The sequence below is a fragment of the Drosophila serrata genome, unplaced genomic scaffold (assembly GCF_035046125.1).
Source record: "Drosophila serrata isolate PLE 108 unplaced genomic scaffold, ASM3504612v1 contig_240, whole genome shotgun sequence".
NCBI classification, from domain to species: Eukaryota; Metazoa; Arthropoda; class Insecta; order Diptera; family Drosophilidae; genus Drosophila; species Drosophila serrata.
In genome coordinates, this window is record NW_028257138.1 from 3,821,402 (window position 1) to 3,838,148 (window position 16,747).

Consider the following 16,747-nt stretch of genomic DNA (forward strand, 5'->3'; position numbering starts at 1 on the left):
AGATGGATATGGCCAGCTCAAGCCATCCTTTCATCCTTCCTTCCTTCCTCGCTCGGTCGCTTCCTTGTGGTCCAATGTCCGGGCCGTCATGTTTATTGGGGTCAGACCCTCGGACACGGAGCAGGCTGATTAATGGGACAGAGAGCCAGCAACAAGCTGGAGCCGGGGCCAGCTCATCCACGTAGCCACCTAGTCATTGCACAGGAATACACCTGAGAAAATAACCAATACATTTGTGTTCTTTTGGTTTAAAGAAAGGTTTAAGTTCTCCAAGGATTTTAAGTGACTCTAAAGAGATATACACAAATTATTTAGGGTTGTAAGAATTTATTTGAATGTATTCTCTTATTAAGGTTATGAAATAATATGTAATGTTGTATATTAATTAAGTCTTTTAAGCCTTTAGGTTTATATAGTCAAAAATTCTGTTTATGAATATAATAGAATTTTGTTTATCTATTGAAAACGATTTTAGTAAACCAATTAAGCATTTCAAAACTAATATATGGCTTTTATAAAGTTGTCGCATTTTTTATCAGGGTGTAGTCACTGCCTAGGCTTCATCATCATCATCGCTGTACATCGTTGTCGTAGTTGTGTCATTAACCTGTCATAAAAATCGCAGCTTGGGCCAGGTCCCAGTTACAGTCGCAGGTCCCACGACACTGAAGTGGGTCTGGAGAACCAAAGAACCAAAGAACCAAACCAAACCGAACCCAAGAATCATCCTCTATGGCTCACCGCGGTGGTATGCTAATTGAACTTGGACTCTTTGTTTGCCAACACTTTGCCCGTTTGCAGTTTGCAGTTTGTAGTTCCCCTGCCAATGCGTTTCGTTCTGCTCTCTAATACATTTCGCACAGATTAAGGCTGTAAATAACAATTTTGCGAAAGGAAGGCGGGTCGCAATCCAATGCGCGTTAAATAGAGAAATGAACCCAAAGGGGGCGAGTAGTGTGAATAACGAATGTGGGAATGCACTTTCCTTTGTGAGAAATGACATAGAATTGGACTTTTTATACATGAATTCTGAGCTTAATTGAAGTTCTTAATGGTTAGGAAAATACATAATAATATAGGAACATTTTTACTTAATAACTTTAAAAGAAGCAAGACTATTAAATATTGAAGAAATTATTACACAACGCTTTATACAGTAGCTTTAAGAAATTGTTTTTTGAAGTACTCTTGAGAACATCCTTTCTATAACCCTGTTCCTTTTAAAGATAATTGCAGCAACTATCTAGCTAATACCTGGTGGTTATATTTATGACTCTGGCCTGATAAATCCCATGTGATGTTCATACCCTTTCTTCACATATATCTATTTCTGAGCCCATCCCCATATGGTCCTCCTCCAGGCTAATGGAGCTAGGTGCCATCTGCTTCGGGGGCTTGGTTCCTTTCGGGGGCATTGCCACCAACCTAAGTCCTCCTCTCGGCTCTCGAGGCTCGTAAATGTGTGTAAGAGTTGTGTGTAAATGCTTTCCCCATTATTGATGAGTGTGTGTGTGTGCAGAAGACTAATCCTGTCCAGTAGCCACTTTGGAAATGAAGAAACTCCTTTTCTCGCCGATTTTTATGACTTTTGAAAGGGTTTTCATATATTTTTTTACGACCGCGAAGCTAAAACTTGCCAGCCTGATCAATGTCTCACAATTGTAAGGCTTTTTACCAATTAGACTTTTAAATTTATCACTTTATTTTTTTTTAAGACCCTTTGCGGTGGAAGAAAAATGTGTGTGTGGATTATTACTCATCGCAAGCGTTTTAAAAAATTCTTCACGAATTGACACCTTTTAGGAGGTGAAACAACCGCCGACGACGAACGGGGCTTAAAGCCGATTTCGTAGAATTACAAAAGCCCGCATGGCATCCTCCCAATGCTGACAAATTAGCGGAGGAGCCAAGCTGAATATTTTCTTATATATTGTATGTTGGGTGGTCCCGTTTCCAATCGTTGTCGTTTATGCTTTTATAAATCTTCGCAGTGCATTTATACATATTTTTCCCCTTTCCCTTCTTTATTTAACACGAAATTGGCGCCAAAGCCAAACTGTTTTTGATAAGCTGCTTCATCTTCCTTGTGATGGTTGTTTTTTACCGGGGGAAAAGGAGGGAATCTTGACTCTGACATATGTCGTTCCTCTTTTACGGATCGGCCTGGCATGAGGAGAAGCTGTCCTCGATTTTGTTTTGTGTTCCTGAAAACCTTGGAAGACAACCTGACGTCTTTTGCGGTTTTGCCGGTCGCCAGTTGCCAGTTGCAACCGCAGGCTAAATGACTGAAAAGGCTTAAGCCTGATTACAGTTACTTGTTTAAGGCTGATACCCTGTGTTTTGGGGGGTATATGCGTAATATGCGTAATTTATTGACATTTATTCAAATTCAAAGCAAATTCTATATATTTATTTAATTGGAAATTGAGAAAGAAGAGAAATTCTCTAATTCCCAATATTAACACATCACTTTAGCTTCTATAAATATTCAATAATACTTCCTAAAATTCAATACCCCTCTCTCCGAATGACAGCTGTCTTTTTTGCTGACTAATTACCAGCACTTTTCCAGCAATTTACATGTGCACTTGGGGCTTATTCCCCCAATATCGATATATCTATACACGGAGATACATAACAATTGTGCAGAGACCAAGCCCTTTTGGTAAGCACTTGTAACAATTATGAATCACAATCGAAAAGGTAACAACACCACTCCAACTTCGGATCGGGCATGGGGCATGATAATAATAAAATTATATGGAAAACCTGTTGGTCAGTTTTGTGTCTTTGTTGCTCCGCTTCGTGTACATGATTTGCCTATTAACGGATTTTGGTTCACGGGAGATGAATCATTCAATGAACGGAGGAGCGGGCTCTGTTATCCGGCGTGTCTTGAATGCCAAATTATGGTTTTGCAGCGTCTAATGAGTTGTAAATCCCTAAAGGAAGATAGGAATATACATATATATAACATGCCTTTTATATTCCATGTTCCAGACGTCGCTTTGTCTGCCGCTGAGCTTAAGCTTTTCATGCTTCATTATGCTGCCTTGAATGAATCTTTCGCCTTGCCTATATCCCTCTTCATCCTTATTCATGCAACTCCTCTAGCTTCTACTCCTAGCTGCCCTTTTGTTTTCCTTCGCCCACGAGCTGACATTGAGTTATTACATCCAGACAGAGAGATATTCAGATTCAGGGACCCATAACCATAAGGCCCAGCTTCCCATCAAGTCCCACAGCAAGTGAGCCTAAGCTTAAACACCTTTTACGCCTCATTATCGGCCAGAGACAATAAACCATCGTTTAATTGGAATTATGCCTAAAAATAAACGCCTTTTCTGGGGAAAAACTCAAAGTCTTAAGCGTTTTTATTGGCTTTATCGGCTTCAGCTATTTCCTGCTCTTAATTCAAAGCTCACGAGCCATCGAATAAAATACAACAAAACGAAGAAGAAAACTTAAACCCCGAAAAAAACAAAACCGATCCTCAATAATTAGAAATCAAAGCCGGTTTCATCTAAACGTGTGAGCATGTGTGATAAGGTGCGTTTCGAAAATATAAGAGTATAGTAAGGAAACTATTTTCTTTAAAGATTAAATATGTTATAGGAAAATATAATATGATATATCAAAAATAAAAACGGAAAAGGTTTCTTAATTTATATGTACATATGTTTTTATCTTCTGCATGCCGTAGTTTGTATCGAATCGGAAATAGATCATAACTTAAAATATTCGTATTCTTGAAATCGAGATTTATCATAATTTCTATATGAGATTTTTTTTTGAGAAATCCAGGTTTATGAAACTCATAACTCAGTCAAAAAAGCATTAATTTTAATTCGGAAAGCTTTCCTATGTTAATTTTTATAAGGTTAACAAATCTGCATACTCAATTAAAAATTCAATTTTGACAATTTTAAGGATTGAAAAAATATCAAAAATTTATTTTTTTGCCGGACATGACTAGATCGACTCAGCTCTTTATGCTGATCAAGAATATATATGATTTATGGGGTCGGAAATGACTGCTTCACATAGTTACAAGCTTCTGACTAAATTTATAATACCCTGGAAGAGTATTAGTGAGTGAGTGAGCTTCTTCTTAGTTATCCATAAGTATTGCATTGCTCAGATGATATTTAAGGGGTCGAAAGGTAATCACTATCACTATCACTATCGATGTTAACAGTGGGGAGGCAGCAAACAGAATGAGGCCAGAGCTGCTGCGGCGCCTCTATTTATAGTCCCCGAGTAAAGAGAACAGAGAGAGTGAGAGTGAGGGAGACGGAAGTATGCAGAGCGATATGCAGAGAGAGATGGAGAGAAAGGTTAATCTAGAGAAGGACAGAGAAAGAGGGAGGGAGAGCTTACCTTTCCCATTACAATATTATATTACATTATATATATTGTGTTATTTATATTATATTATATATATTGTGTTATTTATATTATATTATATATATATTATTATGTTGAATGTATTATATTTTGGAGATCAAAGTTTAAAAATCCAATATCTAAGCCTAAGTCTAAGTCTACTTACTCAATTATGATTTTTGACAAAATGTAACCCCTTATAATATATAAATATAGGATCGAAAATGACTCCTTTACATGTTTTCAAGCTTCCAACTTAAATTATAATACTCTATAATACAAGAAATCTGTAAATATTAAACCCACTATCAATTTTGAAACGCACTGTGACCCGAAACCGATTCCGAAAAAAAACTTGTCTACTTTCGTATTCAATAGTGTTATCAAGAAAGATGGCCCGAATGGTCAGGCGCAGACCGCAAATGCGCTGCTCCGGGTTCCAGATCGTTGAGAGATGGTCTCCACCTTCCCCATGTCCCCCTCTGCGGTTGATGATTGATCTTATCGCGCGCCGCTCGACGCTCGTGAGTCATCATAAAAAACAACACAAAACATATATTTCTCCTCTTCAGCAGCAGCAGAAGCGGTAGAAGCAGCAGCAGCAGCCGCTGCGATCGCCATAAGTTGTTAGCTGTTTTGTACTTTATGGCCTTTTGGGCAGCGAAAAATAGGGGCCATCGGAGGGGGTTTGGCTTCATAACTCAATGTGGGATGTCGTTTCGGTTCTGTTTAAGCTGCGTGCGAGACTCACTTTCCTCATTTATTTGTTGTTTTTTGTTTCGGTTTTTTTTTGTTTTTGGTCCACACAAAGGCCGTTGCCAAAGAAGTCAGTTGTCGGTACTATGGAACGAAAGGTAGACTCAAAGTGCTTAAAACTTAGACTCTGGTGGGAACCAAACTAAAGCTTAATTAGTAATTACTAAAAATTCCTTGAAAGATACGTTTTCGGTTTTTCCAACTCAATGAATACACATTTACGACTTGGCATAAATCAATGAATGTAAAGGGTTTACATTTTACTGATGGAATATTTATCATAGGAAAGAGGTTAAGGTGTTTCTTAAATCCTCAGTGGCTTAGTTACTTTAAGCCTTATTTATTTACCCTTACTTTTATACCCTGGCAGAAGCATGTAACAATGTCAAGGAGTAATTTCTGACACTATAAATCATATATATTATTGATCAGCATAAAAAAATCTAATCGATCTAGCTATGTCCGGCTAAAATTTAATTTTTTCAAAATGTTGAACATTTTTTAAGGGGTTAAAATGGTAAAAAATAGTCACATTTTTTTTTATTTTTTAAACATTTTAATTGAGTATGCAGGTATGTTAGCCTAATAAAAACTAGCATGGGACAGCTTGCCTATTTAAAATTAATACATTTTTGGCCAAGTTATAAAATTTGTAAAATTCGATTTTCTCAAAAAAGTTGTTTTATAAAAATAACGACTTTAGAATTAGCTACCTAATCAATTTAACTAGTCTTTAGGGTTCAAAAATACTCTCAAAAATATTTATATATATTATACTATTTATTATATTTTCCTTCCCTTTATTATCCTTTCTTATTGTGTTTATTTACTTTTCATTTTAAATGAAAAATTACCACTGTTCATCAACCCATTTATTCTTGTTAAAATGCGTAACTGTAAATTCATTCGTACAATTGTCCAAGCAGGGATGTAAAAATAAAAAATTAAGGAAAATATTCACACACGTTGTGTGTGTTTGTTGTTGTTGTGTCTGAAATGATAAATGACTTTCGCCGGTCGCCGTCTGCCGCTCTCTTTGACTCCGACTAATTTCCGCTTCCAGTGCGAATTTCGCCAATTCAAAATTCCCTTGAATCTGTCGTGTAAAAGATATGTCCCGATATGAAATGCAGCATAGGCACGGCACACACACACGACCAATGATTCAATCTGTTGGCATCCAACCCATTTCCGGTTTCCATTACAGTTTCCCAGGCAAAAACTCTTTTCACCCGGATTCCAACTCCTACTTCAACGCCATTGCGGCGTGTGAGCCGAGCTTGGTCAGCTCTCTTACTTTTCTTTCTTAATTTTTCCTTTTTCGTATATTTTTTTCCTCTTAGTTTTGTTTTTGGGGGGCGTTTCGCAGTCATCGGTCAGGAATTGGCGCAGCAGACACTGCGCTTCTGTCGGGAGTTGGAGGTGGAGCAGGAGCAGGAGCAGCAGCCAGGAGCAGGAGCAGGAGTAGCAGGAGGATGATTCCAGATTTGCGACCCAGACAAATTGCCCGGCGGGCGTTGCCTGTGTGCTCAGATTCCAGAATGCCAGGATTTAAGCCAAAAGTACAGTGTTTCCTTCCTAGAGGTGATTTTGAGGCACAATGAAATTAATTCTGAGCAGCCAAGAAATTTATTCATTCAAGAAAACTTTTAAAATTGTGTTACAAGAAAAGATAGGAAAGTAATTTATAGGAAGAAATTATGTTTTACTGCATATATTTAACGAATTTCATTATAGGTTTCTGCTTTGGAATACCTATGTATAAGTTCACTTTAAAGGAAGCTCTACTGTAAAAAAAAACCAAACCGACCGCCCTCTTCCTGTCCTAATTATGTTGTTGCACATGCAGTTTCATGAATGGACCCAAAGCCTCCAGCTAATTCCCACACGATTTTTAATGAATGAAAAATATTTATAAACGTATTTTAAATCATGTTCCAGAAGAAAAGAAATTCTTGCATATTTTCCAAAATGAACTTAATGCAGACCATAAAAATACTCTTAAGGGAGAAGGTCCTGAAATACTATTTATTTATTTTTATAATAATTTCAGATTTCTAAAGGTTTCTTTTTTTTTATAATTTATGGTTATAACAAAATTCATTTCTGAAGCATTTTGAGCTTTAGGATGTGTTTATACTTTATATTATCCTTCTGAAGCGCTTTTCCTACTTTTGATTGGAAATAATCTTTAGTAGCCTTGCATAATAAATATATAAAAAATTCGATCGCCCGAACAGGGACTTGAACCCTGGACCCTTGGATTAAAAGTCCAATGCTCTACCGACTGAGCTATCCGGGCACTTGCTCGTAGGGGTGACTAAAGCTCAATATTAAGAGAGAGCACAAGAAAATCAAGAGAGAAATATTCACTAAAGAACGAGTGCCTCTCGGGGGTTTGAGGTCTGTTCCAAATGAAATAAAGCAGTATTATCAAAATATGTCATATAAAACATAGATGTTTATGCTAAATATATTTTATAATATTATTATTATTATTACAAACAATTATTTTATATTACAAGCTAATAGTTTGATTCCAATTATCAAATATGAATCAATTGGTCTAGAAATTGAAATTTTTATATAATAAAATAAATATAAAATTGAATTTTCTTATCACAAATTTTAAGAATTTTCAACTTAGATTCACTTTCTTGAAGTCTTCGAGTTTTCTTATAAATTATTAAATTTTTTAAATATGGTTAAACAGACCTTATTTTATCTCATTTTGGCGCTATATAGGCAGGAAAAAAATATATCATAAAAATGCAACAGCAAAGTTATCAATGCTGTGTGTTTTCTGTTGTTGCTTATGAATTATGTGTATTTTTAGTTTATAAATTATATTATAGGTATGTGTTCTTTCATGACACCATAAGAAAGTCACCAAAATAGCACCAAAAAGCCATAAAGTGTGGTATAAGAAATTATTAATGGGGTGGCAACATATTAGAAAACGTCAATACCATTGCTTAATATTATTTAGAAAGATATAGAGAAGTTTTAAAAATAAAGAAATAAGCAAAATAAAATATGAAATAGCATTTTTAAAAGGAGCATCTTAAATATGCATTTAAGCGTTTTGAAAATTCGTTACGCTTAAAAATATTCAATTGGAAATTAATCCGATTTGTGACTTAACCATTTATTGATATCCCAATTAGAGTTTCCATTCAAAAACCGATGGAAAAGTCATAGGAAAACACAGTGAACGACCTCCGCAAAGATATGCGGAGACGGAAAATGAGGAAAATGCATTTATCAAAACATAAAAATAAACACAAATTGCTTCAAAAATAGACAAAAGGGCGAAGACCAAATGTTGCCAAGAGAGTGAAAGAAAGAGAACTCGGAGTATTTAAACAGCTAACTAAGCGAAGGGAAAATGCTGGAAAATGCCTGTGCGTAGGGGTATTCTTCATCGTCTTCATGTTTTCCTTCTGCTTTTCTCCTTTTTTTTTTTGTTCACAGCTGCTGTCAAATGAAAAACTCTTTGCTCTCGCATGTAATTACTTCTTGATATTGGGATAGGAATTTTCGGGGCTATAGGGGTTTATCTTTGCTGACCTTATGACTGACAATTTCCTCTGCACATTTATCTCTTCCCCACTCTGAGCCTCTGCCTCTGCCTTTTTCCCCACTCACTTTTCAACTTTTCCACTTTTCCACTAGGTTTTCAATTATTCCCCGCGTTTCTTTGTCTCCGCGCAGACAAGTTTTCCATATGTGTGTTTGCTTAATACGTTTTAAGCGCTTTTTAAGCGTTCAAGTCACGATTTTCATATTTATTGTGGAAGAAGAACGATGCAGCTGGGGCAGGGATCGCTGATTGATCAGCCGTATATATACATATATATATCTGAAGGTATATATACTGTCGAGTGTGTCTACAAGCTCCGCTTGATGCTTATCTGACTTCGATTTTTCTTCTTTGCTCAGCTCTTCTTTTTTCGTTTTCTATAAATTTAATTATTAGTCTTGTGCTGCAGGGCAAACTTTGAACTTTGTCTTATCGTTAATTACATCGCCAACGCTTTTTCGTCGTATTTTCCCAAGATTTCCTTTTGTATCTACATGTGATGGATCACACTGCCACAAACAGGGGGGGAAATTCCAATGAAATCGCAGTTCATGCTTTGATGCCTTTTCTCAGGATGCAGAGCAGGGAAATCATAGAGTTCTTATTCTTCTTAACTTGGAAACGAAAAATAAAGAGACAAATAAATTAAGTACATAACTTTAAACTTTATAAATTTTATAAATACACCTTCCAGCTCAAACATATATATTTTTTAACTATTTAAAATTCCTCGAAAAACCTCATACATCATATTTTCAGTAGCACATTTGCATAGCGATTATTTTTTATGATCTTGTGATGGTGATTTCAAAGTATCTCAAGCCTCAGACTGTGCTGTGAATTTTCACGAAGTGAGAGAGCAAGTGCCTTGTTTGTTGACAGGAAGAGGCGAAGACAGCCTAGATGAGCAGGGAATGATTTGGCACAAATTACCGTGGACTAAAATTAATTACTTGACCAGAACACAAGGGTAACCCAAGAGGGTCAGCCGAGCATGTCCTTCTTCTTGATAATGACCAATGGATGGGAACCGGTTGCATAGAAATTAAAATTATATGCATTGGGAAAGGGAAATATTTCGTTTTTCATTGGAAAAATGCATAAATTTGTACCAGACAGAGGAAACAGATGCATGTCTTTGTTTACAATTCCGCTTTTTAAGTGAAATTTATTGCCGCCGCTTTTGCTCCTACGCGTGAAATTGTAATAATTAAAGAAAACAGAAAGACTGAGAGGGTAGAGTTAGCCGGGGGGGAAATTGAAAAACCATTACGCTCTCTCTTTATTACAGTTATAATTTATTTGAGGCGATTTTTCAATCGCACTCGGCATGCGGTCAGTTAAAGAAGCGCTTCGCTCCATCAATCATGATCAATCCCCTTCCCAGATCCCCTTCGATTGATCAAAGAAGGGACTTTATGGCATATAGCATATGTATTTCTCTCTCTGGGGGGATTCGTTACGCGTCTCAAAGTCGAATGCCGAAATGGCATTTGAACATGAGTTTGGTTTTCATTAATCAACATTGAAAAGGTTGCACTCTTCTCGGTCGAGGATGCACTTGAGTGGGCGATATATACTTGTTTGTTCATGGACTGAGTCTGGGGTTCCCCTACTTAACTGTCCAATTGAGTGCATCAAGCATTATAATCGGTCTCTTTTTATTTTATATGGTAATATTTATTTAAGCGCACTCCCTGCGGTCTTGGTATCGTGGGAATGGGAATTATTATAATGAAGGGTTCTTAGTTTCTGTGTTGTGGAAATTTATTTATAGGTAATATAAATAAATACCACAAAGCTAGATAGTTATCTTTTAGATATTTGTATCTTTTTTGTATTCTATAGTTTAGATTATATCTTTCCTCTCTGAAATCCCTTAATTCCTTATCTTAGATACTTTTAGTTTTTATATATACTACACAGATCTCCTTCAGTAACAATTTAGTGTTTATTAAAAGTTACTTAGCTTCTTGTAAATGTGCTTCTTCTACTTTTAATTGTATTTTCTTCATCTCTGGCTATATCATCTTCATCTATTCTCCAATTATCGTTTCATTTTCCACGCTCTCTCTTTCCGCCAACCCACTCCACTTTGACCCTCTGCGATGGCAATTTTCACTTAATCGTTTTTCCTCCCCTCTCTTGCTATTGCTTCTGTTGTTTCTCAATTTTCCGAGGAGTTTCCATTGCGTTTTCTTTCTTTCTTTTTTGCCTACCTGAGTTGCAGGAGTAGTTTGCTTTGACAGCTCTCTCAATTATGCCCAGGTGATTGCCGTCGCATTAGGAAGGACTCTCTTTCCTTGGCAACAAAACAATAGAATTAAATAGGGATACACACTGGTACACCCTTTGCAGGTGCACGTTGTTTCATGTTCCAACCTGTTGTGTGAGTCCTTTTTAAGCATGCATACTCGTGTTACATTTCGGGGTTCCATTGTTGCCATTTCCTTTTGCAGGGAAAAAAAGAAAAGAAATTCCTTTGCCATTTAAAAGAGCATATCTCTGTCTTAACATTTTCTGACTGCTAAATTATGCAAGAATACACAAGTCTCTCAACAAGTTGAAGGAATAATTAAGTAAAGTTGAAGTTGAAAGAACGAAGATTTCCCATGTCAAGAAGAATTAACCTCAGGTTAGGTTCTATCCGCACTTTGAATGGGTTTCTTTGTTTGGATTTATTAATTTTTCACCCAGAGGCAAGGTTCGACTGCGTTTTGGTTAATCAGTTTGATTAATGTTGCCCTAATTGACTTTCACTCGCCATGGCCTTTCCATTTCGTTTATAACGCATTTAACGCCAGAATTTGGCAAACCAGTTTCAGTTCCCTTTCTTTTCGTTTTGTAGTTTAAGGAAATTTCCATTCCCGCTTTTGTAAGATCTCGATTTAATTGCCGAGGCAATTTTTAGCTCGTTTTTAGTGAAAAATCAGAAGCAGCTGCTGTTTTTCTGCATCTTTTTTTCGCCACATGTTGGGAATTGGGAATGGGAATGGTTATGGGACTTTGACTGGGGAATGGGACATGTGTTCCTCAACATTCGCGCAACCTTTGGTATCAAGGGGGATACACATTGAGTATTTGCTCCACCCAGGTTCATTGACCCCGGGAGCAGGGAGCTGGGAGCAGGAACAACTCAAAGTAGAGGAAAAGCCATGTCGTCCGCAAAAAGTTTATCAAAAGCTTTAGTAACCATAACTAGTCATGCCTCCTCTCCTTTGGCAGTTATGTTTAGAGTTCTACTTTTCATTTCTACATCCATTTCGGTTCAGTTCAGTTTGCAGTTTTCTGTTCAGTTTTCGAGTTTTCGAGTTTTTCATTTTTCTGTTCAGTTTTGCAGTTGGCTATTCACGGGAAAGTGGCACGACATGTTCTTCCGCCTCCTCCTCCGCCGGCTCATGGCTGTTGTTGGCGTGTTCAGGAAGCATCGTCGTCTGGGCGAAACTGGGTTGGATTTGTAGCAGAAAACCTGACAGACGCCGGATGTCATCTAACTGTCGGTCTATTTTTCCTCCACCTCCTTCAATTTCCTTTCCTTTCAGTTGGCTTCCATTGAGAAGCGGCCCACTCTCCCTCTTCATTTATGTGGAATTTTTCACTTGGCTAGCGGACTACTATTACATTGCTATTGCTAATAATCCACAAGGCGTCTTTTGAGTTGAAATCGGGAATTACAGAAGATGTAATTTAGAATATGCTTTTGGAAGCAAAATTGTGGTATTTTTAGGGGGCAAAAGGTCAGTGCTTTAGCTTTTTTAATCAGGGGAATGGTTGGATTTTCTTTTTGTAACATAAAACCTTAAATTTCGCAAAATGCAAGCTTATTCTGATTTCTGGAATATGAAAATTAAGTAATAAAACATTAAAGGAAGCTAACTTTGGGAAAACAAAGTTTGCAATTACATTATAGGATTGAATCGGAAATCCATCCTAACTAAGCCTAAAATATTCCCATCCTTTAATCGATAAAATTGCAATGAAAATCAAATTTTTAAAAACTCATAACTAAGCCAAAAAAGCATTAATTTTAATTCGGAAAGCTGTCCCATGCAAGTTTTTATTAGGCTAACAAATCTGCATACTCAATTAAAATATTTAAAAAAATTAATTTTTGTGTCCTATTGTTTGACATTTTTAACCCCTAAAATTTTTTTCAATATTTTGAAAAAATTAAATTTTAGCCAGAGATGTCTAGATCGATAGGATTTTTGATGCTGATCAAGAATATATATAATTTATAGGGTCGGAAATGACTCCTTCTAATGATATGAAGGACGAGCTTCGGACTAAAATTATAATAGCATTTTATTCGTCAATATTATTAATATTTTTATATACAAATTTGTTCAACAAATCAAAGTTTAAAAACCTCATAACTTAGACAAAAATGCATTAATTTCAATTCTGTAAGCTGTTCTTAGCTAGTTTTTATGGGGTTAACAAATCTGCATACTGAGTTTTAAAATTAAAGAAAGTTTAAATTTTGTCAAATTTTGACATTTTGACAAGACAAATTTCTAACAAAAAAATTTAAGAAAAAATGTTCAAAATTTATTTTCTCTGAAACATTGCTAAATTGATTCGGCTTTTCATGCTGATCAAGAATATATATGATTTATAGGGTCGGAAATGACTCCTTCACATTATTACAAGCATCTGACTAAAACTATAGAACCCAGCAAGGGTATAAAAAAAGCTATAGAAAGAATTGATTCTTAGCTTTTGACATGAAGTCAACAATAAACTATAAATCAATACTTTATGAATTGGTCATTTATTCATCCTAAATGTCAACTTTTAGAGATTAAATAGCCTTAAAATGTGATTTATAGAGATACTTACAAAATTAGGAAAATATAAAGTTCAAGCTCAGTGCATTTTTTCAATAATTGTACTCATATTTTATTTCCTTAAAAAACTCTTCCCTGTAACTGATATGCCCTTTTTTATGCCACAAAGGCAGAGGCATAATATCATTCACGAGGCCATGACAGGCTTAATAAACTAAGTTAACCGGAGGGACCGAAAAATGTGCGCCATTTAAATTTTTATCCCTACCGTTTGTTAGCTCCTTTTTTTTCGGCATCGTCCTGGCCTGGCATTCCACTTGACGGCACTTGAGCCCGGCGTCGTCCTCGTCCTCGTCCTCGTCCTCGTCCTTTTTGCCAGGGGTAATTTTTGCACGTGTGCCGACACTTGACGGGAAGCGATGGCTTGGCTTCCAGGGAAAACGGCCAAGGAGCAACTCCTGCGGCCAAGACGACGCAACAATTGGCGGTGGGGAAGACCTAAAAGCGCTGCCAGCTCAATTAAGTCAACTTAATTGGCCTAATTGACTCAGACTTTGGGCCAACAACAAAGGCTGCCATCTAAGACATAACTCCCAAAGTGTGGGGGGAGTGTGTCCGGGGGATTACATCGAGAGAGTGAAATTTTAAGACCGACAGATAAGCACGTCGTCTGTCGGGTTAACTTTTGGCCCCGACTTATCGCGGCAACCCAGAAAAAAAAAGAGATCTATCCAAACAACAAAGTGAGGCAACAACAGCATAAAAAACTCATCAACAACACAGCGACAGCGTTGACACAAAGACCTCAAATAAGCAAGCAGCAATTTGAAAATAACAAATAAAAAATAAAACACATACACGCACACATAAAGAATCAACAAAAGCTTAAGGAAGGGGAGGAAAAAATAAACTAAAACTGAAATTCAAGAAAAGAAATTGAACTTCCTTTTTAGCTGCTCGGCAACTTGAAGTTTTGATAAAAAGCCAAAAGCATGTGCACTGGCAGAAAAATAATAAGAAATTACCATAAAATTCAGTTCTGATACAAAATTTAAATGTTTTTATTTAAAGAACAAAGAAATAAATTAATAAAACAAAAGATCCTTTCACTTTTATAGTTCTATTCAATTTTTCATGCAAAGATGAAGAGATCTATTTTAAAATAAAGTTTCTAACTTAATTAAAAAATACTCTCTCTCTCTCTTTATTTAAATATTTCCAATTAAAACCCAAAGATCTTTTGAATGAATTTTCTCTGTGTGCCATTTGAATTTGCTTTTGTGTAAACAAATCTTGTGAATAAAAGGCCAAAAACTTATTTGGGTTAAACGAGAATGAGAAAGAAGTAGGCGGGGAAGGCGGAACCATGAGCCAGCAGAAATTCAAATTCAACTTGAAAATTTGTAATGAAAATGAAATCGCAGCGGGAAAAACTGAAACTCTTGGCGGCCAATTGAGATTTGAAATTGAAACTCGCACTCGCAGGAAAATCCACAAGGCGATCCGTTAAATTGGCGCTGCTAATGTGCGAGTTTTTATCGGATGATGATGAGTGATGAAGATGATGATAATACTTGAAGACATATGGAGCTGCTAATGGTTCCAATGATGATGATGATGAGTGAAGAAGAAGCTAATTTATAGAGTCTCAGTTGATTTTTTCACTTGAAGAAGAAATCGAAAAGCAGACTTCCGTATTTGTAAAATTGGTTCTGTCTGGCCTTTAATTAGAGTGGAATTGGAGCAGAACTATAATGGTTAATTTTATTTTGGGTTATAATTGTTATTTTATTATAAGAACTGTAACTAATCGAATTTTAGGTTGGTTTTATATTCAGGTTACAAGAATATTTAGGTTTTTGACCCCTCGAATTCGATTATAAGAAAATATTCTGAAATTTAAATAAAATCCTTCTTAAGACTAGGGCGTTATGCATCTATTTTGTTATATGATCTGAGAAGGAACTTTAAACTTTAAACGATTTCATTTAGTATCCAATTATAGTTGAAGTTTAACTATAGTTTCCAAGTTGAATTACAACTTTCCCATTTATTCATTTCACTTTCAGCGGAGACGCGAACGTGGACGCATCCATTTGAAGGGCGTTCGTCTCGTGGAGGAGGCCACTGTCAGCGGGGAAGGCGGCGATCCCTCGGCACCGGATGTGAGTGGCCAGAAATCGATGGGTGTAGCTGGAGTTTGATTAACTAACACTGTGCTCTCTTCCAATCCATCCATCCAGGGTTATCCGTTCCAAGTGGGCTACTGTGAGATCTCTGCATCGGCGAATCCCCAGCAGCTGTTGGAGAAAGGCAGCATCGGCGGAGGAGGAACTGGAAACGGAGTCGAGGGTCAGCTGAATTTCCGTTCAGCGGTGCCACAGTACACACTCTATGTGATTGCCCCCAGCGAAAAGGAGCGCAGCGAGTGGATCCGTGCCATACGACAAGGTAGTGACCCAAAAAAAAGAGATGGAGATGAACTGCAGCTGTTTTTTGGTTATAATAAAGAGCAGGCGTAGCAGATGAGTATAGGTTTTCCACCTAAAGACCTCTTCTTGATTATTATATTATGATATTATGATTATTATAACCTTTTATTCGTATCCTTTTCAGTTTGCGAGGATAGTAATACTCCCAAGTCCTATCGTTATCATCCCGGTTTGTGGTCAGGCAAAAAGTGGAGTTGCTGTAAAGGAATATCCAGAACCACATTTGGCTGCAGAGCTGCTGCTCATTGGCGTGAGGCCAACAATAATCCAAGTGAGTTTAAAAAAAGCTTTTTAATTATATTAAAAATATAATATATAATGAAGTAGAATTAAAGGAAAGAGACAGCTTTGAGTCAAAAGCTAGCGAGCATGTATATAAAGATTAAACATATGAGAAATTGGTATCATGTTTATAGAAATATTGAAGGACATTGACTTTACCCATATAATAACTGAAGTATATATAATATATCTATCTTTTAACTAATGAAATTTCACCTGGAGATAGTTGAAAACTATTTTTAAGACTTCATTAATCTTCTTGGTTTATAAAAATAAATTTGGGAACTATCTAAGACTTAATTTTAACAAATACAAACCAAGAAATTAGCTAAGCCGTTCTATTTCTTCTCTTGTGAACATTATATTATCTGATTTTTAAAAAACTTCAACACCCCGAAGACATTTACTTTCAAAATGAAAAATAATCACACCCCAGCTGGGAGCCCAAGTTGAAGGAC

General features: G+C 36.4%; 1 protein-coding gene and 1 non-coding gene across 3 annotated transcripts in view; one reads left to right on the forward strand and one right to left on the reverse strand.

Annotated features, from left to right (window-relative positions):
• Btk (tyrosine-protein kinase Btk29A) overlaps positions 1-16,747 on the forward strand; it is a 51,484-nt gene that overhangs the window by 5,712 nt on the left and 29,025 nt on the right. For both annotated transcript variants that reach the window (XM_020943459.2, XM_086830577.1), the window contains 3 exons: positions 15,585-15,680; positions 15,759-15,966; positions 16,132-16,278. In XM_020943459.2, coding sequence (XP_020799118.2) covers positions 15,585-15,680; positions 15,759-15,966; positions 16,132-16,278 — 451 coding nt within the window. The remainder of the gene's footprint in view (positions 1-15,584; positions 15,681-15,758; positions 15,967-16,131; positions 16,279-16,747) is intronic.
• On the reverse strand, positions 7,372-7,444 carry TRNAK-UUU (transfer RNA lysine (anticodon UUU)). The gene has a single exon. It is a non-coding gene; the product is annotated as a tRNA-Lys (tRNA).